At 37.2% G+C, this 27036-nt stretch overlaps 1 protein-coding gene across 2 annotated transcripts in view; it reads left to right on the forward strand.

Moving 5' to 3' along the window:
- Positions 1-27036, forward strand: part of trim24 (tripartite motif containing 24) — a 102336-nt gene that overhangs the window by 38292 nt on the left and 37008 nt on the right. The window contains exons 3-6 of one of the 2 annotated variants that reach the window (XM_039769387.1): positions 3955-4102; positions 5005-5137; positions 14150-14266; positions 19619-19733. In XM_039769387.1, the coding sequence (XP_039625321.1) occupies positions 3955-4102; positions 5005-5137; positions 14150-14266; positions 19619-19733 (513 nt within the window). The remainder of the gene's footprint in view (positions 1-3954; positions 4103-5004; positions 5138-14149; positions 14267-19618; positions 19734-27036) is intronic. The other variant, XM_039769388.1, reaches the window with a different exon arrangement.

A 27036-nucleotide genomic window follows, 5' to 3' on the forward strand; every position in this document is an offset into this window, starting at 1 on the left:
TGCTTAAAAATCATTAAAAAACCGGCCTGATTATGTGGCGTATGGTACGCCGCGGGTTGGCTAGTTCAAAATAGTTCACATCAAGTTCCTATGTTCTTCACTTACTTTCATCAGCCACACAAATTTAGGGAAAAAAAAAAAAAAAAACTCCTTTAACTCTTACTCCTTAACTCTTCTCAGAAGTTTGCACGAAAATATGTCTGAAATATGTTAAAATGTAACTTTTCAAATATGGGCATTTCAATCTTTAACCCAATTTAAGAATTCATGTTAACATTGTGAATAATTATTTACAACAGCTAAAAATGTTCATTTTTCAAATAAAGATTTAATTATTAACATTAAGCATCTTATTATATAAAGTAGGATGAGGTAATTAAAAATGTACTTTTTACAGTTCTTTGAATTATTAAATGAATATGGTTTATATTTGTTAAAATGTGTATGCTATTTTTGCACTTAAATTTATTGCCTCCACCTAATACATAGATATGGAGGACACATTGCCAGAGACAGATTAAATTCTGGTTAAAAGTTACAAAGTGAACATAATGTACAGTACCGCATCCTCCATTTGTACCTACTGATCCATTAATAACTTTGAATTTTTACAATGGTGGAAATACTTCCCTCTTCTGTTCCTCACTCAGTTTTTTTTTTTTGTATGCTTATAACCACTAGGCAAACAAGGGGGGAGTCGACATAGACACACTTGGAGCACTAGAGATTTTGTGGATTTTTATTTTATGCTCCTAAGAAGTTGTGGACAGTCAAATAAAAGTGCGTAAAGGACTGCATAAAAATATCAGGTTTTTCCAATTGATCATTATTTTTTTTTTTTTCTTAAAGTCTCAAGATCTCTCTCTCTCTCTCTCTCTCTCTCTCTCTCTCTCTCTCTCTCTCTGAATGTCTGTCCTGATCAATTACTATATGTAGATTTCTGCATATCCATTTCACCCAGTAGATGTTGCTAATACACCTGTTAAGGCTTTCTACAGATAAAACACTTTACTAAGTCAGTTCTGTCTGTAAAGATATGAAACATTACACCGTTTTTTGAAAACGAGGGCTTCCGACAAATGATACAAGTTTTGGAACTGCGGTATGCTATACCAATCAGAAAACAAACAAGTGAAATTATTGTACTGAGGCTTTAGGAAGATCTTAACCAAAGAATCTCCACATTTCTCCAGTCAGTTGAGAGAGTAGCCATACCTTGCAACAGCTTGGCATTCAGGGCAGCAGACTCCTAAGTTACACCACAGGAGCCCAGTCGTTTTGTTGCAGATGAGTGCTGAATGTTAGTCATACCAGGAGCAACCTCTAACTGTATGCTAAGCTGCTGAGATGGCTGACTGTTGTTCCAAAAACCTTTCTAGCATCTCCAATGCACTGTCCTATTGCATGACCACATCAAGCATAAGTCTATGTGCAGACAAGTCCAATAAACATTGCTTCTCTTTAAGCATATGGCTAGCTGTACTGATATGGAGGAAAATGTCTGCAATGTGCCTCACACAGCCGAGCGAGCAGGCAATTTTCAGAGCATCCTGCGATGCCAAAGTGAATGCGTGTGTAAAGCAGCTGACACAAAGTGGCTCTATAAGCTGCACTGCATCGTTGTCAGTCATGATAGCTAGTTCTTTCTCTCTTATGTTCCATTTGTTCCAATGCATTTGTCAAAGGGAATTAGCTCTACATCCTTGTTTTAAAATGCTTCGTTTTTGTCTGATGGTGAACTGCGAGGACACTTTTTACGAGACTGATTAAAGTGACTGTAATAAGTGAGCAACTGAAGATATATGTTGAACTTGTAGAATTATAGAAAAACACAAGTCTTCTTGCTGTATCTTTAATTTTGACTAAATTTAAGATTGGTTTACATTTCCATCAGGGAAATAAATTTAGATAACAGTTTAGTTGAAGGGTGGTCTACATTGGAGATTTCATACATGAATAAGTTACTGAATCACATCTATTATTTAATACCAGTAACGGCGCACTGCACGGTAACATGCAGTGAATACACTTGACTTGAGCATTCATAGTTTTCATACTCTTTCTCGGTACATTTAGCATTCATTTGTTCAGAGGTTGATGTGCTTGCTGTTCCCTGAGCAGCTCTTCTTTTCTCCACCCTAGTGGCCTGTTTCTTCTCTTCTTTCGTCAGCATCTTTTCGCGTTAAAACTGTTTAAGCCAGTGTTTGTGTTGCAATTACTTAGTACGTTTTCCTTCATTTTTCACTTAAGCTGGCACTTAAGTGTTCAATCTGCCTCAGGAATGATTTAAGATATGAAGAGGCAGGGGATGTGACGGCAAAGGTGGTAGGGAATGAGAATGTTGCCCGTACGCATGTGCTGGATGACCACCTTGCTGGCCGCTGCCGAGAGTTGATTCTACAATAAATTAAAATAAAAAGAGGAGTAGCCTTGGAGGTCAATCATCACTCCGAAAGCAGATAGTAGACATCACGTAGTATATGTGTGCCAAATTTCAGGTCAACAGGTCAAACAGTTTTGCAAGCTACAGGTGGTTTAAAATCCTGGATAGACAAACGGACAGCCACGGTAGCGTGTTCTATATAAAGAAACAATATTTGATTATAATATTTTTAAGATGCTATAGATGATTTATAAAGTACTTGTCATTGCATTTTATTAAAACAAGGAGCATGATACAGGTTAGTTAAATTAGGGTGAGTTTTGATTTAGTGCAGGGCTGTGAAAAGGTGTGTTTTTTTTTTATTTTTAAATAGAGCATCAATATTTTGTTCAACATCTTGCAAATAGTGATGTTAACTGTTCATTATAAATAATGTGTTGCTGAAATTAATCACATTATTATTAACGTTCTCTATGCATGGTTTAGTAATCTCTTAAAAAAAAAGCCGGCACTTCAGTTATATCAGTGAATGCTAATTCAGTCAAGATAAACTTGATATTGAATCAGGAAATTGTAAATTGAAATCGAATTGAGACATCAGTGGCGATACCCAGCCCTAATGCTGAACATGGTGATAATTTGCTTTTGAATGCTGATTGATCCTTAGTCTTCGTATCTGCATGCAATTTGTACTTTCTTCACATACCAGCACGTTTTTCTGATTTTTTTTTTTTTCCCCTCTTACATTTCAAATATATGAATTTTTTTTTCTCAATCCTAACTTGGCCCCCATGTCAGTAGCACCAGAGTTGGTTTATTTTTCCAGTTGACCCTGAAATTGTCTTTGGCCCCAGGGATCCGAAACTGAATTGAGCAGGTTTGAGAATGCTGTGTTAGTGCAGTTAATTGACTGTAGCCCTAGTTAATTCAGTGTGGATAAGTTTGTTCAAGTAAAAAAAAAATATATATATATATATACTATACATTAATTTTATGTATGTAATTTATTTAGATTTGCTCAAAGGAAGTACATATGTTAAAAACATTTTAAAGCATATTTGGAATTTTGTACTGCAGCATTTCAGAAATGTTTTAGACTCTATTTTATCTCTGTATTAATATACAGTAAGCCCTTTTAAACTGCTCTTTACCTTTTCAGTATACATTGTGTATTGACTCTTAGTAGGACCCTCATCAAAGGTTGGTTTGTGCCTTCCATCTGATGATGTAATGGGCACCACATTGGTTAATTGGATTCACAAATCAATGACTGAGCTCTCGTGACTCCCCTCCAATAAATAATAGCAAGTTACTAGCATCCTAACAGTTACAAGAACTGGAGATCTCCCTTTCTGTCTTCAGGCAGTTTTGCCAGTGTGACAGGGATATTAGTTTGGATCAGTAAGCAACAAGCCCTTCCCTTCATGATTGCAGATCAGGCTTTACTGAGCTGTTTTTTTGCAAAATATTTCCGTTTGACTGATCTCTCCATTGTTAAGCTTTTTCTTTTTTTTTTTTTTTCTTCTGGGACTTTAAAATAAGTAACACTGCTAATTTATTTTCTGGAAAAGGTCTGTACAAGCTGCGAGGACAAAACGGAAGCGACTGGCTTTTGTGTGGAATGTGTAGAATGGCTTTGTAAAACCTGTGTTGAAGCTCACCAGAGGGTTAAATTTACCAAGGATCATGCCATCCGCCAGAAAGAAGAAGTATCGCCAGGTATTATCTTCAAACCATTATAATAGCTTCTTTCAGAAAACAGAATCAAATTGCAAATAGTACATGTGGTGTTGTGTTTGTTTTTTTTTTTTTTTCTTTTGCTTTTGACGTGCTTATGTATTCATTTGAATTCTGGTAAATTAATCTGTAAATCGGAATACCATAGTGGTTAAATTTCAGGCACAGAACAACTTTTTTTTTTTTTTTGTCGGTTCTGCTGATTTATATTGTGATTAACCAATTTCCGACAAAGGCTCTATATAAATAAAATGCGTTATTATTTATTATTATAATGCAAGAAGCATGCAGGATAGCAAGCTCATCCTAGCCCTGCAATGTGAATTCTGCACATTTTGATGGGAGTATAATATAAAAATACCACACTTTCGAGCAGAATAGGACGGGTTTCTACTTGGATGTAATGCAAAAGGATAATGAGATAATGTACACCATCCTTGATATATTTAATTAAATGATACTTGTTCCTGAATTGCTGGATTGTTCAAGGAGGAAAGCCTCGACCTCTTGAGAGACAAATATTTAAAATACCTAAAGGTTTTGTCTCTTTATTAGAGCTTTATCATATTTTATGGCTGCACATTTTAAAATACAGTTCTGGCAATATGTAATTTAGTTTAAACTCTATTTTTATTTTTGAAGTTTTTGGGAAATAGTGAGTTCCTCACTGTGCACATCTGATATTAAGCCCGAATGTGTTTTTCATTTTACTCTTCCAAAAGTATGTCGTACTGTCCTGAATTTCACTGAAAAACTAAACAACTGTTTCAAGTGATATCTTTTCTCTTGCTAACGACAATGTATTCTCGCAGCATTTGTCTGATTAAAACAAATTAAGAAGTCCTCTTTTGTTTTGTGTGTATGTGTGTGTGTGTGTGTTTCAGAAGCTGTCTGCTTGCCAAACCAGCGACCCGTGTTCTGCCCCATCCACAAACAGGAGCAGCTGAAACTGTTCTGTGAGACTTGTGACCGTCTTACCTGCAGAGACTGCCAGCTTCTGGAACATAAAGAGCATAGGTAAGGCAAATTCAGTCATTCTTCAGCATCCTACTATAAAACCAGTTAAGCTCCTGAGAAGCATTTTATTTGTTGGTGGTGTGAAGTATGCATTTGTTTTACTGTTTTTGCTTTGTTTTCCCCAGCAGCAGTGAGCATAAGGAGCCAGGCCTGGTTAGTATAACAGGCCATATAGATGCACACTCCCACATTGCACACCATTTTAGTGTCTTAGTATTGGAGGTACCCACATGAATATTGGGGTGCAAACTGCTTACGTTAATCGGCAAAGCATGGATTTAAGGCAGAGCTCCATGCTAACTAATTAATAACCCCACCACCATGATGCCTCAGTGTGATTTGTGATATTATTTGAAAGAGAACATTTACCCATTATTTTGAAGAATGACTATAATGTTATTGCATTGGGAACAAAAAGAATAAAAATCATTTTCTGATAGCTTAAACATGTGGTCCATTTGTAACAAAATGTTCTTGTTTGTGATCCCATACCTAAAAGATAAATGTATTCATTTATTTTTTTCCTGTACTGCTGCTACCATTCTTTTGTTTTGGTGATGTTTATAGTTTTTGTTTCAGCATTATTTTATTAGATCAGCAACGTCATTCCTTACTGCTGTGCATTCAGCAAGATTAGGAGGACAACCTTATAACCAGTTCAGTTGTTAAATAGGAGATCTTCATTATTATTCATGCCTCTTCTGCCTTATGGTTGCAAATAGTGATGTCATTCATATTTTATTTTTGTTTTATTAAAGCTCAGTCTGCCAACCTATTCATCCATTTGTTTAACCTGCTTAACCAGTTTAGGGTCACAGTGTGCCCTGCTGGGAGGATATGCAAACTACATTGACAGAGTGCATACTGGGATTTAAACCTAGGATCTGAGGCTGTGAGGCAGCGGGCATAATTAATGCACTGTCTCTTGAAAGCTCAAATTACAGATATATATATGTTCTGCTACAGTGAATATAGGCATTTCTGAGCAATTTCAATTCTCATACAGTACCTCTAGAGTGATGTCTTTATTATATCCATTTATTAATTCCACAGTCCTGGAGGAAACCTGTGGTAAAGAAAATGCAAACTCCCAGTCTGTTACTGATGATAGAATGAATTAAGCTCTGTTATCAGCTCTGTATTAAATGTCAAACAGGTTCCTATTTCCCTTGCAGTTCCAACTAGATGTAATTAAAGTTCTGTGTGTGTGGTGTGTTTGTCTGTGAACATTTGAAATGATCAGTATGAAAATGATTTCTGGTCTTATATGAATGATATTTAAATGTATTCAGAATATTTCTGAAACAGTGGTTCTGATATCAAGCTGTTGAACAAGTTACATTTGGAGTCTGATGTACTTGCTTGTCAATTCACTTCCCTAAAATATTTCCCCTTCTTCTTATAATATCTCAAAAAGGGCAGCATCACCTTTCATCTCATTCATGAATTTTTAAGTTCCTGGATAAATTGCTAAGAGATTACTGTGCTATTTCTCGGTGAAGTCATACAGAACATAACAAAAAATGTTCCTTTATAGGGAGCCTTTCATAGTGAACATCATTTTAAAGAGCATTTAAAAGTGATCATTCTGCAGTGATAATGGACATGTCCCCGATTTTAATACACTGATAATTGCATCCTTTTAGTTGAAAAGGCACTATATAAAATACTGATTTGGTTATAAGAAGTATTAGTAATATTTGACATTGCACTTTTTTTTTTCTTTTAAGAAATTGTGTGTTTTTTATCTTGTGTTATAAGTGGTGTCACAGATGGCGGGGGTTGTGCCCCAACCGGGACGCCTCGGAGGACCGGAGGAGGGCTTACGTCTCCCTCGGACAACGAGGGGGCAACCGCCCTGGTTGCTTTGGTGGCCACGGGTGCAGGGCTTTTGAAGCTCAACCCTGTAGGTGCTAATGGTCGGAGCCAGGGGGTGCTCCAATGCCTTGGGGACCCTGGACCTCAGCACTTCCGCCACACCTGGAAGTGCTGGGGAGAAGTTGATCAGGCACACGTGGAGTGCTTCCATGGATGCAGCTGGCACTTCTGCCACGTGGAAGATTGGCGGGAAACACCTGGAGCACATCCAGGTGATTATAAAAGGGGCCGCCTCCCTTCATTCAGGGCTGGAGTCGGGTGGGGAGAAGGACTGAGCTACTTGGAGAGAGTGGAGGCGGCCTGAAGAAAAGAGGCGGTGTGAGGCCTGGACTTTGGGGGGTCTTGGGTGTTTTGTGGTGCACTAAACTTGTAAATAGAAATTGTAAATAAACGTGTGGTAGTGCTTAACATCTTGTCTGCCTGCCTGTGGCCGGGGCTCATTCCACAGTGGTATGTCTGGGGCTGGTTTTTTTTTTTGTTTAATTGTTTTGGTGTTTCTTTAACTTTAGTCCAGTAATAAAAATATAATTATGAATTATGTTACAGCTATTATAAAACAACAGTGAGTTTTAAACAAATGGCTCATTGTTTTGGTTGTAATCTACAAAAGAATTAGGAATTGACACTTTCAGTCTGTGCATAGATTCTCTGCAGTCATATCTATACTGTGTTCGTGTAGCCATAAGCAATTTTGCAGTTTTTATGCAGTGAAAGACATTATAAAACCGTTTTTTGTTTACCTTCTAATACATTGTAAAAATAAAAGTTACTGTTTATGTCAATAATGCATTCCTTATCAACTGAAGGATGGACTGGCGGCAAGAAGGGATTTTGTTTTGGTGTGTTGCGATGTGGGTGTTTTGTACACTTTGAAACTGTAAATAAACCGGGTGTTGAGTTAGAACCCGTGTCCTGCCTGTGTGTGTCCGGGTTAGGGTGGCTGTATGCTCCCTGCTGGCTCACTCAGGTTAAAGCAGACAATTTCATGCAAGTGTAAGCAGCTATCTAATCCCTGTCTTTCTAGAAACAGCAGTCAGAACCTTGCAATCATTATTCTAAAGCAACCAGGCACCATGCATTTAAAAAAAAACAAACAAAAAAAAAAACCCAAAGCAGTTTGAAAGGGGACAGCTGGTCAGCACTTTTGCATTTGAATTGCATGTAAGCAAACGATCACATCATGTGATATCACTTTCTATTAATCAAACATATCCCATTAAATGTCAACATGTTGAACAGAAGAGGCACAGGTCAATTATGTTCCATTACCTAATCTGATTCAAGCATTTAAACACGGATTACATTCAAGTTGCATATGCCTGTAATTGAATTTGAACGTTTCAGATCACTTTTGTTTGTGGCACTAAATCTATTTTTTTGTGTTTTTGTTAACACTTCCCTAATAGGGCTCAGTCTGTGAGTGAAAAAATCTGAATTGTACTTGTCCCAACAACAACATTTATTTATATTGCACATATTCATACAAATGTAGCTCAAAGTACTTTACCTGATGAAGAAAAGAGAAATAAAAGACAAGGTAAGAATTTAAATAAGAGAGCACTAATTAACATAGAATAAAAGTAAGGTCTGATGGCCAGGGAGAAAAAAACAAAAAAAACTCCAGATGGCTGGAGAAAAAATAATATCTGAAGGGGTTCCAGACCATGAGACCACCCAGCCCCCCCTCTAGGCATTCTACCTAACATAAATGATCAGTTCTCATGGAAGGACTTAATGATGACGGTCACGTGGACCTCTGACCTTTAATCCATCGATGTAGGGACATTATGGTGCTTTGATTAGGTGGTGGTGGTGCAGGTAGGCCACCACAGAAAACCAGGAAAAAGAACAGAAGAGAGAGTAGGGGTTTGTATGGATTGCGGAGCCACCATGAATAATAATGATAATTAATTAAATATACAGAGCATTAGGATTAAACTAAAATGAAGTTATGAGAAAGCCATGTTAAAGTAATGTGTTTTTAGCAGTTTTTTTAAAGTGCTCCACTGTATTAGCCTGGCGAATTCCTATTGGCAGGCTATTCCAGATTTTAGGTGCATAACAGCAGAAAGTCGCCTCACCACTTCTTTTAAGTTTAGCTCTTGAAATTCTAAGCAGACACTCATTTGAAGGTCTATGGTTACGATTTGGAGTGTAAGGTGTCAGACATTCTGAAATATAAGAAGAAACGAAATTTTTTAAGGGTTTGTAAACCATTAACAGTATTTTAAAGTCAATTCTGAATGACACAGGTAACCAGTGTAGTGACATCAAAACCGGAGAAGTGTGCTCAGATTTTCTTTTCCTGGTTAGGATTCTAGCAGCTGCATTCTGCACTAATTGCAATCGATTGATGTCTTTTTTGGGTAGTCCTGAGAGGAGTCCGTTACAGTAATCTAGTCGACTGAAAACAAAAGCCTGAACTAATTTCTTAGCATCTTTCAATGATATAAGAGGTCTAACTTTTGCTATATTTCTTAACTGAAAAAATGCTGTCCTAGTGGTCTGATTTAATACGTGATTTAAAATTCAGGTCAAAGTCAATAGTTACCCCTACATTCTTTACCTCCATCTTGACATTTAATCCTAATGCATCAAGTATATCTCTAATAACCTTATTATATCCATTATTGCCAATCACTAAAATTTCAGTTTTCTCTTTATTTAGCTTGAGAAAATTACTACTCATCCATTCAAAAACACAAGTAAGATATTGTGTTGGTGAATCAACAAAGTCGGGATCATCCGGTGCTATTCATAAATACAGCTGCATGTCATCCGCATAGCTGTGGTAGCTCACGTTATGCCCTGAGATAATCTGACCTAACGGAAGCATGTAGATCGAAAAGAGCAGCAAACCCAGGATAGAGCCTTGTGGAACACTATATAGAATATCCTCTGTCTTTGAAGTATAATTACCACAACTAACAAAGAATTTTCTAACTGCCAGGTAGGATTCAAACCACCTTAAGACACTGCCAGAGAGGCCCACCCACTGACTAAAGCGATTACTAAGAATATTGTGATCAATGGTATCAAGTGCGGCACTCAGATCTAAGAGGATGAGAACAGATAAATGGCCTCTGTCTGCATTTACCCGCAAGTCATTTACTACTTTAACGAGTGCAGTTTCTGTGCTGTGATTTGTTCTAAAACCCGACTGACACTTATCAAGAATAGCATGTTTATTGAGGTGGTCATTTAGCTGCATAATGACTGCCTTCTCTAGAATTTTACTTAAGAAAGGCAGGTTAGAAATAGGTCTAAAATTTTCAAAAGCATAGTAGTCAACATTATTTTTCTTGAGTAGGGGTTTAACTACAGCAGTCTTATGACACTCTGGGAAGACCCCAGTACCTAGTGACGAATTTACTATGTCAAGAATACTCTCAATTAGCATGCCCGATACTAATTTGAAAAAACTTGTTGGTATAGTGGGTCAAGGACGGAGATGGAGGGTCTCAGTTGAGAAATTATTTTATATGAATCGGGTAAATTTATTCTGATGAAAGAATTTAATTTGTTTGTAACGGAGTGCTGTGGCTTAAGAGGACCAGTGTTGGAGAGATATACTAGATTATTTCTAATCATTAATTTTAAAATTGAAAAATACAGCAATAGCCTCACAAGTTTCACTGGAAGTATTCTGGAGGCATTCCATTGAGTTACCTGAGTTTAGCAGATGATCAATCATAGAATGTAAGATTCTGGGATTACTAGCATTGTTATTCATAATTCTAGAGAAATAGCAGCGCCTCTCAAGACGAACTGTGTTATTGTATTCTGTTATTTTAACCTTCAATATCTCATAGTTTATAGTTAGTTTAGTTTTTTTCCATTTACACTCAGTTCTCCGGCATGTTCTCTTTAAATCAGACACTCTTTGGGTCTTCCATGGTATAACAATGCTAGAAGGTTTTTCTTAACTGTCTTTTCAGGTGCGACTATGTCAACAACAGCTCTCACTTTAGTAAAATTTTCCACCTTACTATTCACATTATCCTCGCTATTGTAGTTAGCACTACAAAAAGACTGGTTGCTTAGAATGCTTGTAAGTTTTGAAACTGCTGATGAATCAAAGTAGCGTTTTTTAACAGTATGCTTCTTGTGAATGTTTTTTATCATTATTTCTATATTAAATAATAAAAGAAAATGGTCTGATAGACCAATATCAATTATCTGCTTCACATTAGAGACAAGTGACTAGATTCTGAAAAGATGTATAAATGTTAATGAGACCTTGATGCTTTCCTTCGCAAAAGTCCATAGTCATATTTGTCATGTTGTACCTTGTTATCATCTGATGAAATTTCCAGCTTTGCTTTGTAAAATTGTTTCAATTATGATGCCAATATATTCATCAAGTTGCCGTGTGCTGCAATGCTCACTCAAAGCTCTCATGATTGATGTTGCACAAATTGAATAGCTATGTAATTTGGTACTTTGGCTCGTTTTATCTAAGTGGGTATGATTTTATTGCTTTATTTGTCTGTGTTGTTTATTTATTTTACAAAAAGCAAGTTATCAGTAATACTTTGAGAGAGATTCTGTGACCAACTAACGAACCAGGACAAATAAATTAAGCACAGAGTTTTATAACAATGCAATTTTATATTTTTGTTTATAGATAATGGAGCAATATTAAAAAGAATCATTAAATACAGATACAGAAAGTTATGCAAATCTATTTTGCTAAATGAAAAACTACTCCTAAAAAGTCCTCATTCTTGGCCTAAACTGAAAACAAAATACGTTTTTGGCTGGTGTCTAATCGTAGGGAATAATATTATGAAAATGTACTTCATTGTGTGACAGTACAAATTTGAGCATGAAACTAACCAAAGCAAATTGCAAGTTCCAACCTCCAACTCCTTGAATTGGATGGTGGATTGGGAGTTTTTATATTTATCAGCATATGCAAAATATTTAATTTCCCTAAAATGGCTTGTCAGTTTAAACATCATTTTGGCTGCAACTGATTTCTATATCTAATATAGGGTTGAATGGTGTCCTAGTATTGAGTACTGCTGTGATTTCCAGCTCAATTGAATTATTTATTTATTTATTTATTTATTTTGAGTTTGTGGTCTTGTGTAATTTTAATTTTATGTAAATATTTTAGGTTCTTTTTACATTAAGGAAGATCTACAAATTAACTTGGATGTTGAATATAGATTGTCCCAGTATGTGAGATTGTGGTTGTGTGTGTCAGTGTGCTTTGTAAGTGGACGTGTATTTTAACCAAAACCAGCTTCTGCTAGGTATCAGTGGTCTTTAGGATAAATTCCAGGTTATTGTGACTTTGTATTTGGAAAGAATGGTTTCTAAATTTTGTGTATTTGTGTGTGTATATACAGTGGGATGCAAAAGTTTGGGCAACCTTGTTAATAGTCATTATGTTCCTGTATAAATCATTGTTTTTTACGATACAAAATGTCAGTTAAATATATCATATAGGAGACACAAACAGTGATATTTGAGAAGTGAAATGAAGTTTATTGGATTTACAGAAAGTGTGCAATAATTGTTCAAACAAAATCAGGCAGGTGCATAAATTTGGGCACCACAAAAAAGAAATGAAGTCAATATTTAGTAGATCCGCCTTTTGCAGAAATTACAGCCTCTAAACGCTTCCTGTAGGTTCCAATGAGAGTCTGGATTGTGGTTGAAGGTATTTTGGACCATTCCTCTTTACAAAACATCTCTATTTCATTCAGGTTTGATGGCTTCCGAGCATGGACAGCTCTCTTTAACTCACACCACAGATTTTCAATTATATTCAGGTCTGGGGACTGAGATGGCCATTCCAGAACGTTGTACTTGTTCCTCTGCATGAATGCCTTAGTGGATTTTGAGCAGTGTTTGGTCGTTGTCTTGTTGAAAGATCCAGCCCGGCGCAGCTTCAGCTTTGTCACTGATTCCTGGACATTGGTCTCCAGAATCTGCTGATACTGAGTGGAATCCATGCGTCCCTCAACTTTGACAAGATTCCCAGTCCCTGCACTGGCCACACAGCCCCACAGCATGATGGAACCACCACCATATTTTACTGTAGGTAGCAGGTGTTTTCTTGGAATGCTGTGTTCTTTTTCCTCCATGCATAACGCCCCTTGTTTTGCCCAAATAACTCAATTTTAGTTTCATCAGTCCACAGCACCTTATTCCAAAATGAAGCTGGCTTGTCCAAATGTGCTTGAGCATACCTCAAGCGGCTCTGTTTGTGCTGTGGGTGGAGAAAAGGCTTCCTCTGCATCACTCTTGCATACAGCATCTCCTTGTGTAAAGTCGCGAATGGTTGAACGATGCACAGTGACTCCATCTGCTGCAAGATGATGTTGAAGGTCTTTGGTGCTGGTCTGTGGGTTGACTCTGACTGTTCTCACCATTAGTCGCTTCTGTCTATCGAAATCTTTCTTGGTCTGCCACTTGAGCCTTAACTTGAACTGAGCCTGTGGTCTTCCATTTCCTCAATATGTTCCTAACTGTGGAAACAGACAGCTTAAATCTCTGGGACAGCTTTCTGTATCCTTCCCCTAAACTATGATGGTGAACAATCTTTGTCTTCAGGTCATTTGAGAGTTGTTTTGTGACCCCCATGTTGCTACTCTTCAGAGAAAATTAAAGGAGGACGGAAACTTACAATTGACCCTCTTAAATACTCTTTCTCATTATAGAATTCACCTGTGTATGTAGGTCAGGGGTCACTGAGCTTACCAAGCCAATTTGAGTTCCAATAATTAGTTCTAAAAGTTTTGGAATCAATAAAATGACAACGGTGCCCAAATTTATGCACCTGCCTGATTTTGTTTGAACAATTATTGCACACTTTCTGTAAATCCAATAAACTTCATTTCACTTCTCAAATATCACTGTATGTGTCTCCTATATGATATATTTAACTGACATTTTTTATCGTAACAACCAACGATTTATACAGGAAAATAATGACTATTAACAAGGTTGCCCAAACTTTTGCATCCCACTGTATGTGTTATTGCTTATTGTCTGTATATAAAGCATTTTAATGATATATTTAAATACAATCTTAACATGTTTGCCTGTATTGTGCATGTGTTAATGAACAGCACTAGTTACAAAGACATTCTAATTTTGGATTTCTTTTGGAAATTTTAGGTATCAGTTTTTAGAAGATGCATTTAAGAATCAGAAGGGTTATATTGAAGCTTTGACTGCTAAACTGTTGGAGAAGAATACCCAGATTGACTGTGTGAAAGAGCAACTTAAAAAAAGGTAAGTACATATTTCATTCTAGCTATAATAAGAAAACTAGTGATGTGATAATTCAGTTTACTCAGCAATTCCATTTGTAGCCACTGATGACCTATTATGGTAGTAGGGGGCATACATAAATTTAATTTTGCTCTGGCTAATATACAGTATACACACCAAATGTAGATGACCTAGAATTTGTGCTTAACATATTTAATAAACTTCTAATGTGTGGAGACTTTGCATATTAAATTATTAATCTCAATCTCTCTGACCCATGGTGGCAGATACCTATATACACATTTCAGAGACTTTTTTTCTCAACAGTACTGCATAGGAATTGATTATCTTTATTCATATTAAAATTATTACACACTCTATTAAATCATGCAAATATGAAACTGGTGAAATCTCTGACCACGTTCTTCCTATTTTGAAACTCAAGTTATTATGCCTTATAATTCCAATTTATAGCTGGTGACTTCACCCATTAATGCTACCAATTTGTGTGAATGTGAGTTTTATGTTTTCTTAGAGACCAATGTTTCCCCAGGAATTTCTGGAACACTTTGGGGAAACACTGAAGGTAGTTTTAAGAGGAAAAATTCTCACATTGTTCACATAATAACAAATTACTTACTGAAACGGCTTCAGAGCTGGTTACAGAAATTTGGGAGCACAAAGAAATAACTAACAGATTTAAAAAAAATAAGTTGTTATTGCTTACAGTTTAAAGAAGGCTTAATAAAAGGACTTTTGATAAAACACAAACATCAGTGTGATAACCTCTTTGCAGAAGAGCTATGGAAGAATTTAAAAGACCTTTACAAGCTGATGATGGGAAGGAGACTTTCTGCTGTCTTTTTGTTTTGTATACTCTTGTCTTTGCTGCAGTCAACAAAAAAAAAACAAAACATTTACCAGTAACCTAGTTCTTCACAATTTATGAAAGATATGGAACCAACAGGATATGTTTTAAGACAGAAAAGCTCCATTCTGAGCCCCTATATATTACAATTGCTTATTTCAAACTTCTTTAACCTTTATAGTAGTCCATCTGTGGAACAAACTAGGGATTGTGACATTCATGATGTATCTGTATCTTTTGACGTATTAAGTTCAGAATTTAATTCTGTAGTGACTTGCTTCAAATTTGAAACTTTTAAGATCCGCTTACCCAAACGTCCCTCATCTTTCAGTTATGTCTAGTCCCTGAAGTGATACTGGTTAATGTGAATGAAGATTAAAACAACATCTCTGGAGTACAAGAATCTAGTTTTAGGACCTTGCCTATAATGATCTTAGAGAATGATAAAACAAAGATCTCTCAGTTAAAAATTTTAGAAATGGAATGAAATTCGGCCATTCATAAAATATGCTCTGTGTCAGTATTTTAGCAGTTGGCCAAGCCTACCCCAGTTTAACTACAGATTGTTCGTTGATTCACGTCTCCATTAAAATTGTCAAAAAGGTACCCAGGGCAAGGGTCAACTTGTGAGTGATATCATCAAGTGCCTTCATTGCTGTGTGAGAATATTGTACACTTTAAACTATTTTGGGCAGACATTTTTGTATGTTGTATATCTAGAGAAATACCAGATGGGATAAAATCTGGCAAATCAGTTGTAATAATCTGCACTACAGTACTTGCTCATAGATGCTGAACTAGACAATTCCCAGCATACCCTCTGTCTCAGTGGGAAAATAATGTTATGTATTATCTCAAATTTAAACAAAGAAAAATCACACTGTTTGCAAGAATCTGCCTAGAACTTGAACTAAGTAATATAATACCAAACTAAACATGCTGGACTTATGCTCAACCTTTTTATTTTACCTGCAGTGTTACCTTGCAGAAAGAACCATTGCAGATAGTAATAAAGCTCTCTTGTTCGGGTGGATTTAAATGTTGTGTCTCATGTATTATCTTTGGATAATACTATTGTATTTGCAATGTTATTTTCATTTGTTTGATTGAGTTGTGTTCTGTTATTAGATTTTGTTTCACAATAAAGGGAAGTAAAAGCTTTTTAGTGTTAATTTTTATCAATAAACACAGGTTTACATTTTGTAGTGATAGCTTTACAAAGGCTGAAACATGTTAGATCTATGCCTTGCAGGGTGAAATAATCCTCCCCAGAGTTTCGAAGAATGAAAATTTGAAATCATATTAAGTGTATCATATATGACACATAAATATCAATATTTTTTAGTTTTGGATATTGCTACCTGCTGCCTTAAACACTAGCCATTTGGGCTTCTCCCTTCTTTTGTAGTAAGGTTTTTTGGTATAATTTTGTTAAAGGTCTGACTTGTTTTGTGACCGAATTGCTGTATACTTTAGTTCTATGCGTACTGAAAGCATATAAAGATGGAATTCACTGATGCCTTTATAAAATATTGTTTGATTTTAAAAAAAATTGATAGTAAATAGAATCCTGGAGATTTACCCTAATTCCTAATTCTGTTTTTCACCAAATTAAAAATAGTCGAAGAAATAATTGGTAATACATCAGTTTATAACACTTTTGTCTGGATAAAATATTTAAGAATGCCATGACATGGGAAACCCATATTAGCATATGTTCTCATGCTTGTTTTTTTGGGGGAAAAGTAATTTGGCTGTTGGAAACAAATTTTTACATTTTTTAGGACAAAAACATAAAAATAATTATTACATTGGTTTGTCATTTAAAGTGAACAATTCACTATTGCACTTGGTTATGAGGTTGGCAGAAAAGGGAAAAAAATACAGTTGACAGAAAAGTATGAAAAAAAGTTATGTACAGATAGATAAAGATAAATGTATACAATACTGATGACATGTTAAGTGTAAATAAAAGAACAAATTTCAGATAATCTGGTGTGTATCACTTCTGTAAAATATGGCATATGTGTTTTGCCTTGAGCATGTATGGTTGTCTCTCAATTTTGGTCACTCACTCAGTTTTGGTCACATCTTTGTTAATAACTTAATGAATGACACTTGCAAATGATTTCAAAGTATATAGAAGAATCCCAGTCATCTTTTGACTTTGTTACTGGCGTTAAGCATAACCTGAATTTTAATCTAGAATAGATTTTGAAGATGAGACACACAACTGTTGCTTAAAGTTGATTTTTGCACATTAAGATTATGTGGAATGTCTTAAAATGAAAAACTAAAGTTAAATAAGTAGCTGACGAAGACAAGGTTGTCCAGAGCGGAAGCATTCAATAAGGGTGAGCTTCAAAAGGGCGACCTCGATTGGGCGCGGCGAATAAAGGCGTTCGTAGATAATTTAGTTCAAATGGCTCTGGAATATGTGAAGAGCAACAAAGGTGCAGATCTACTCGTAGTCGAAGGCTACACATTCAGAAAAGAGAAAACTGTCAACGGGAAACACATCTGGAAATGCACTGAATATAGGATTGGAAAATGTTCGTCTCGCTGTCATACCAAAAATGGATTATTCGTCAAGAGACCATCTAGGCACAACCATGTTCCAGATTGCCTTTATCAAATAAATTTCTATAATAATTTTGTTGCGTTTGCCTTTATTCGCTGTGCCAAACTGAGGTTGCCCTTTTGAAGCTCGCCTTTATTTACGCACCCTTATTGAAGGATACCGTCCAGAGCATGATGAAGCATAATTAGAAACATGATCTACTCGTCTGCAAAATCCGAGTCAGAAGCCTGGCTATCACTGGATACAGAGAAAGCCTTTGATAGATTTGAATGGAATTATCTATTTACTACACTACATGATATGGTTGTGGCCCCAGTAAGGATTTCACTGCTTGGTACTAATCAGAGAAGTCTTGATCCTAATTAATGGTACCAACTCAGATGACTTCACATCAAAACAAGTTACCAATGGGATTTTCACATTAGGTATTCACATTGGCTATTCATCTCTGGAAGCAACCAGAGTTGAAGGGGATTATTAGAGAAGGACTCAAAAAGAAAATATCTCTATACACAGATGATATTGTGTTTTGCACAAAATCTTTACATACAGTAAAACTTGGAGTATCTGTCAGGGGTTGGGACTGAGGCCGTGATGGATAAGAGAAAAGATGGATAACAGAACAGCTACTTTAAAAATGATATATAGTAGATTAGCAAATAGTCCTATTTATTTAAAAAAACAAAACTATATTAACAAAATTAATGACTTAATGTAATATTGTAACGTCCAGCCAAATATTCAAAAACAACTCTGAGGTACTGGAGTTTTCTGTGTTTTACTTGGAGTCTGCGTTCTGTAACAAACGGTGCCCCGTCTTATCTGGGTTACAGAGCACACTGTCAAAACAATAAAAGCAAGCTTTCTCTGCCAGTTAATTTATCTCCTGCCAGTTATGTTTTTTTTTTTTTCTCTCTTTATCACAAACACTCCTGCTTATTGCCTCCTGACTCCCTACTCAAAACTTCCTTATGCAGGACCTTCCTTTTTCTCCTAACTTCACCTGTCACTCATCTCCTAAGAAGCGTGTCCGCCCTTACAGGACAGAAGCCCTTAACCCAGTTCCATCATCTACAGAATTCATTCCACCCTTTCTGCTCCCGAACAGCACATCACCAGCTGCCTGCAACATAACATAATATAATATTACAAATAAATTACAATCCAGAAGAACATTAACATTAATTGCTACGTTTTTCAATTTTGTCAGCATCATGTTTTATATCCGTCACTGTTGTTCTTCCTACTCTATAAATTGTAGCAATACTTGAAGCACTTTTGCCGTTTTCATACATGTTTAATAATTTCCAGCTTTTGGTGACAATTCCAACAGCACATACATACATTAATCGGCCATTACAATATATAGTAGATTAATTATAACAAAAGTGAAAAGCTATGAAACACTTTTAAAACTGAAGGTACATAACTGACACTGTGATTTCAAAATATGGCATGACATGTGGTGCTGGGGAAGAACACTACACGGTAGCACATTGGGGAGTTGATCCAACGTACATAGCTTTTTTACTTTTTATTTTTTTGGAGACTGTCAGTTAATCGAGTGACGGATAATCAAGGTTTTACTGTATTTCACTCATAATCATTAATGGCTGTATTTTGTGTACTTGGATGGTATTAAAGTGCATACGGATAAATCGTTTGTAATAGCCTATGCCATGCTACTAGCGCATAGATTTAACCTTACTTAACTGGAAGAATCCCAACCCACCTTCTATAACTCAGTGGGTGACTTTCTATATTATCTCATATTAGAAAAAAATCCAATTCTCTCTTAGAAGAGATTTCCAATTGATAATTAAATAGAAATTTGTATTTCCATATCAATATTCTACACTTTTATTGCTAAATGTAAGTGTTGAACTATATAACTGTATGTATATTTTTTCTTTCTTTCCCCAAGGCTTATTGAGATTGAAGAAAATCATAAAAAGGTCGAGCAGGAAATTAAACTAGCCATATTATCACTTATTGTTGAGGTCAACAGACGAGGAAAAGGCTTAATGAATCAATTGCAGGTAAGCTGATCAACTATACAAGATAAAGGAAAAAAAACATACTGTCAGTTATAAATTACTCCATTTTGAAGACTAGGCAGAGCTTTGGCAGTAGTCTCCCTAATTTAATTTAATTCTATGACTCGGGCGCGGACACAAGTGGCAGCCTTTCCAGCAGCTCTGTGTATGACTTTAAAGATAAAGTCTTTATCTTTCTACCTTTTTGTCTATTTTTCTTTTTTTCACTGTTAACTCCTACCACTTTCTTTCATGTGGACTCATTCCATTGACACTTTTTAGTACTTGGAGATGAATTTTTACACACAAAGACTTGTCTATTCAAGTAGTCAACTTCAAGCGCTGAGAACAAATGCGCATGCTGGTGTGGTTCCCTATTTACCTGACGAGGTAAGAAGGCGGTATCGGGGCAGCAGAGCCGGTGCTAAGATAAAAGCCACGCGACTAGCAAGAAAGTGGCGCTACAAACCTTCAGTGCCTTCTGTGATCCTGGGAAATGTGAATTCACTACCAAATAAGATCGACGAACTGGCTGCACTGGTGAAAAATGTCAGGATCTACAGAGTATGCAGTTTGCTGTGTTTTAGTGAAACGTGGCTATCAACTAACATCCTAGATGCTAACGTGGAGCTACCCGGGTTTAGCACAGTTAGAGCGGACAGAGAAGCAAGTACCAGCGGGAAGCAGAAAGGAGTGGGTGTCGCTCTGTATGTCAGTACAAGATGGTGCAACTCTGGAGATGTAAACGTTAAAATCTCCACTTGCTGCAGGGACATTGAACTGTTGGCCGTAAGTTTGCGTCCCTATTACTTGCCCAGAGAGTTTGGACACGTCATTGTTGTTACTGTTTATATCCCCCCTCGAGCGAACACGGAGATAGCGAGTGACGTCATCCATTCCGCAGTTGCTAAATTACAAACGCAGCACCCTGAGGCGCTTGTGCTGATCTCTGGAGACTTTAACCATGTAACGCTGGACAAAACATTACCTGCCTTCTCCCAGTATGTGGACTGTAACACCCGGGGAAATAGGACTATTGACCTACTGTATGCAAACGTTAAAGATGCATACAGCGCCACCCCACTGCCTGCTCTTCGGAAAGCAGATCATAACCTGGTTCTGCTTCAGCCTCACTACAAACCAAGAGTGAGGGAGCTACCTACAACCACACGCTCATTCAGGAAGTGGTCCTCTGAGGCAGAGCAGGCTCTGAGAGACTGCTTTGGAACTACAGACTGGGATATCCTGCAGGGATCACATAGTGAGAAGGAGGTTGTTGACTGCATAACTGATTACATCAACTTCTGTATGGACATTGTGGTTCCAGTAAGATCAGTACGCTGCTATGCTAACAACAAGACATGCATTCCAAATGACATCAAGGGCCTTTTGAACCAGAAGAAAAGGGCTTTTAAAGGTGGTGATCAGCATGAGCTCAAGTGCGTGCAGAAGGAACTCCGAGTCCAGCTCAGGGCGAAGGAGCAGTACAGGAGAAAGCTGGAGCAGAAGTTGCAGAATAACAGCATGAAGGAAGTGTGGGATGGGATGAAGATCATCACTGGCTGCAGCTGAAGTGGGTGCCACCATCAAGGAGGCGTGGAGAGAGCAAACCAAATGAACAACTTCTTTAACAGGTTTGACCACCTAACCCACTCTCACCTCGAGTACTGCATCCTCCAACCATCCTTCTGCTGATACCAGCATAGGAGAGACATCCCCACCCACAATTACAGCAGCAGGTGAGCAGAGAGCTGAGGAGACTTTGTGCCAGCAAAGCAGCAGGTCCAGATGGAGTATCGCCACAACTGCTGAAGGCCTGTGTGCTGGAACTGGGGAGTCCTCTACAGCACATCTTCAACCTGAGCCTGGAACAGGGAGAGTTCCGAGGCTTTGGAAAACATCTTGTATCACCCCAGTCCCAAAGGTATCACGTCCTAGTGAGCTGAATGACTTCCGGCCTGTTGCTCTGACGTCACATGTGATGAAGACCATGGAGTGGCTGCTGCTTCACCACCTGAGGCCACAGGTCCACCCACCCTCGACCCTCTGCAGTTGCATACCAGGAGAAGGTGGGAGCGGAGGATGCCATCATCTATATGCTACACGATCCCTCTCCCACTTGGACAGAGGCAGTGGTGCTGTAAGAATTATGTTTTTGGACTTCTCTAGCGCCTTCAACACCATCCAACCTCTGCTTCTTAGGGACAAGCTGACAGAGATGGGAGTAGATTCACACCTGGTGGCATGGATCATGGACATCTTGCAGACAGACCTCAGTATGTGCATCTCGGGAACTGCAGGTCAGACATTGTGGTCAGCAACACAATGGCACCGCAAGGGACTGTACTTTCTCCGGTCCTGTTCAGCCTATATACATCAGACTTCCAATATGATTGAGTCCTGCCACATGCAAAAGTTAAGCTGATGACACTGCTATTGTGGGCTGCATCAGGAGTGGGCAGGAGGAGGAGTATAGGAAGCTAATCAAAGACTTTGTTAAATGGTGCGACTCAAACCACTTACACCTGAACACCAGCAAGACCAAGGAACTGGTGGTGGATTTTAGGAGGCCCAGGCCCCTCATGGACCCTGTGATCATCAGAGGAGACTGTGTGCAGAGGGTACAGACCTATAAATACCTGGGAGTGCAGCTGGATGATAAATTGGACTGGACTGCCAATACTGATGCTCTGTGTAAGAAAGGTCAGAGCCGACTATACTTCCTTAGAAGGTTGGCATCCTTCAACATCTGCAATAAGATGCTGCAGATGTTCTACCAGACGGTTGTGGCGAGTGCCCTCTTCTACGCGGTGGTGTGCTGGGGAGGCAGCATAAAGAAGGACGCCTCACACCTGGACAAACTTGTGAGGAAGGCAGGCTCTATTGTAGGAATGAAGCTAGACAGTTTAACATCTGTAGCAGAGCGACAGGCACTAAGCAAACTAATGTCAATCATGAAGAATCCACTGCATCCAGTTAACAGTGTCATCTCCAGACAGAGGAGCAGCTTCAGTGGCAGACTGCTGTCACTGTCCTGCTCCACTGACAGACTGAGGAGATCGTCCTCCCTCACACTATGCGACTCTTCAGTTCTACCCTGGGGTGTAAATGCTAACATTATTCAAAGTTATATCTGTTTTACCTGCATTTTTATCACTCTTTAATTTAATATTGTTTTTTATCAGTATGCTGCTGCTGGATTATGTGAATTTCCCCTTGGGATTAGTAAAGTATCTATCTACCTGCCTACCTATTTCATCTTTCACATTTAGCCAGAATTTATAATCTTCTGTAAGTGTTCATAACTGCATGTTCTATTCAGCTATGCTACAGCCTGTAACATTTCCAGGCAAATATTTTCATACTGCTAAACTCAAGAAGGCTGATTACACACTTTTTTTTTTTAAGTTAATTTTATCTTATTAACCGATATATTACCCAGTTTTGACAGCTTTTTGGCTTATAAAACACCTGCACAATTTTCCATCTGTACAAGTATTTTTTATTAACAATCAATTACAAGGACTGAATATGTCCTACACATTTAAAAAAATAAGTGTTCTAATCTGTGTACACTGTGTAGCTTTCACTATATTTTTTTTCTGTTGCTTAACTGATTTTATCATTGCATTATAAAAACTGAACTCCTGCTACACTTTTTTTTTATTTAAATGAAGCATTTTAAATGAGCAAAACACACAAAATATTGCAGGTTTTGTACAGTGGTAATTACAAATATAGTCTTTTAAAATTTGCAGCATGATATCAGTCTTTTTTTTATTACAGTTTACTATTTCTGGTGATTTTTAGATAATACAATATATAGTAAATGCTGAGGGAATAGTAGAGAGTTCTGTTATCTAAAATGCAGAGTATGCTATAATAAAAGGAGCCTTTATTTGTCTTTTGTACCAATAATACAATTTTGTAATTAACCATGAAATGGCATTATTTGGAATGTGAGCATCACAACAAATAAAGCAGCTTGACTTTGTTAAAGATATGGCGTAACAGAATTGGAAACCTCACTCCCTTCTAATAAATGCAGGGCAGAACATTGGCATTTATTAGCCACATTGCAATGGGCCCTTTTCACAGCAGCCATTTTGACATGGTAGTAATTTCATGATGATGATTTACATTAAAAAATGTTCCTAATAGCTGCCCTAACAAATGTTTAAATGAACATGGAAACATTTAGTTCTTAAGAAACAAAAAATAAAAAACTTTGATATAAAAACTTAGTTTAACTCAGAAGAAAATTTAAATGAAAGCAATATCCAATAAAGGTTTTACAGTTCAGTGCAAAGGTGCATAGTTTTCTATGGATGATTAGTAATCTCTGCTGTTATGATTCTGAAAACTTAGATTTAAGCAAAAACTACCTATTAGTAGCACGGGGCAATATAGACAAAAATCATATCTCAATATATCTTGGGCTGAATGATGATATATGATAAAGTATCGATTGATCGATCGTAAAATTTTCAGTTTTAAGCCAAAGCCATACAATATGTTGCAAGAATTTATTTATCAATTAAAGGTTGAAATACATAACAAATTAATATGTATTTAACTTACAGGCCCACAATACCTAAAAGAACGACTATATCTGTGTTCAGGTTAAGAACATAGTGTAAAATTGTAAACAAAATGTTTAAATTTAAACAAATAATGGTAGGCCTAAATGGTCTGCAAATGTATTTGAAATTATTTGAAAATTCAGCCTACAACACATTTAAAATAAAATAATAAATATAAAATAGTAACTATAAATAAATATATGACCTCAAACAAGTTAAACTGTAGCCAATAACGAGTGCATTTAGGTTTTCCTTATCAAAATATTGTACACAAATATGCAAACAGCACTAACTTGTAAAGCCACCTATCTTGCTTTTGCGGAGGTAGCAATATCTAAGCATTTCATCTTAGCCTAAAGATTCTGAGCTAGAAATAGTAGCCTGTAAACCATCTCAGGCTTCAAGGATAATGTCCTGTGACAATTGACCGTATTTCTACTGCAAGTAAACTCTCATTCTGTTGGTGAACTGGTGGCAGGAACACAAAGATATTTTTGTGCCAGGCAGCTAAGTGGAGAAGATGACTGCATCTTCCCTCCACCATGCAAGAGGGTCTGTTTTGTGCTTTGCTGGCCCTGACACTATGTAGTTGAACAGTTCATTCTCATTTGTTTGCCTCTTTGATGTTGACGAGCAGATGGGAGTTCTTGTCCGTGTGAAAAGACCTGCAAGGGATTTTTTCTGTTTCAGTGGTGCCCATGTTGGCTGGTCTGAAGGCTTAGACAGAGTGTTGATCACAGCTGAGTCCCTTGTGTTGCGGTAGCTCTGCTCAGAGGCCAGTGATTCCATTTCCAGTAAACCTCTGAGCTTCATTGCCTCAATTCTGTCAGCTGTAATATAAATGGATTTAAATTGTACTGTAGATCTACAAATGATGTCCTGTCCAACAGGTCGCTAGATGATGGGTCAACATACTTTTCATTCAGGTGACCCAGAATGGCAGATTTGATGAATTTGCCAAACTCACTGTCTCTTTCATCATGTACCAAGATGGTAGAGTTGAAAAGTTGTAGCACTGGACAAAGCATCTGTGAAGTTCTGAAGAGGTATCTGAGCTTTCTGGACCACTTCATGCACCTCTAAATCTTGCGAGGTACAGTCAAGATGTCTAGATTTATTGTTAGAGGTCAGGAGTTTTGAAAGTGCTCTCTCCTGCTCTACAACTCTCTCTCAATCATTTTCTGCCTTGAACCCCAGCTTGTCGGTGTCTCTGTGATGAGCTGGTGATCCGGCAGACCCAGCAGCATCTGAAATTCAGCCAGCTCCCTCCTCCTCCTCAGCCAGGTGTAGGAGAAGCTGCTAACAATTCTTTTGCATAAACAAATTGCATCATACATGCCATGTTTTGTAATAAAACATGCTTTTACCTTTTATAATATTTTACTGTTTTGTTAAAAGGAAGTTCACTTAAGCCTAATAAAATCCGATTAACACATGGCTGTACATTAGACATGCACTTAAATTTGTTACAATTTTAACTCTCCCATTCTTCAATAAAATTAATAGTCGCACTTAAATATGGCTTGCTGGTGTGACTTGACCACATATCAGTTGTCATTGTAAAATGAAAATTCAGCCTACAATTAATGATAATTATAAAATAAACTTTAAATAAATATATGACCTCAAATAAGTTAAACTGTAGCCAACAGCTAGATCAGCAGCGATCAGGTCGGTAAGGGTACGTCTGACTTAAATGTTCATGTTAGGCAGCGCTACTCTTGCAAAATGATTGCTCATATCGTGATCAAGAGTTTTGATCAGTTTTATAGAACCATCCGTTTCCACTCTTGAGACAGGAGGCAAATCTTTTGCTCTGTAGCAAGGTACTGCCTCAGTGACACCTCGGCACTTTGCATTTTTCTTTCATAAGGCAAAGCATGGCTAAATGAAGCGTGTCAGGTGGTGAATGCTTTGTAACTGCAGTAGTAGAACAGGGTTTAACAGCCTCTTGGTTCTCAATTTTGTGCCGTAGTTTTAAGTGATAAAAAAGATTGGCAGTGCTCCCACTTTTTAGCACTACATCCCTTCAGCATTCCCTTCAGAATTTCTCTTCCCTGTGAGATTCAAACCACCACCAAATAACTGATCCTTCTTTTTACATACTAAGTCATCTTCAGTTGTAACTTGTGTGTTATGCCCCTCCATGCTGCAAGACAGTTGTTTGTATGCAAGTAAGTGCAAGTCGGGGTGGGTTTGCTAGCAGAGCATAGTAGTGAAGCCTGGAGCAGGTAGTGAGGGATAAGAAAATCAGCTTTCCTCAAGGTTAAAACAATATTTTATTTAAACTCGCTATTAATAATACTGCCTCAATCCATATTCCACTCTGTTTAAATCTCAAATCTCAATATATCATCCAGCTCTACCTACTAGAGTAGGCTTTCCGTTTAACTTACATTTTTTTCAGCTTTGGAACCTTATGCTTTTGATTTTACAAGCTAGTTACTTATGTCTCATTGTGTATTCTACTGCTTTGTGTTTTCCATTATCAGAAACATGGGCACTGTATAGACGTAAATTATGCATTAGCTAAACAATGAACACTTAATAGTCAAATGGTTCACGTCATGAATGACAAGGCAGAAATACACTCTCAATGTATGATGTAGTACACTATTTGATAGACAGAATAACCCTGAAATAAATTATACGCTGGAAAATGTTTAATATTAGGTAAAACTAATCTAGATGTTTCTAGGTTTAAATAATTTATTTTGTTGATT

Source organism: Polypterus senegalus, chromosome 11, assembly GCF_016835505.1.
Source record: "Polypterus senegalus isolate Bchr_013 chromosome 11, ASM1683550v1, whole genome shotgun sequence".
NCBI lineage: Eukaryota > Metazoa > Chordata > Cladistia > Polypteriformes > Polypteridae > Polypterus > Polypterus senegalus.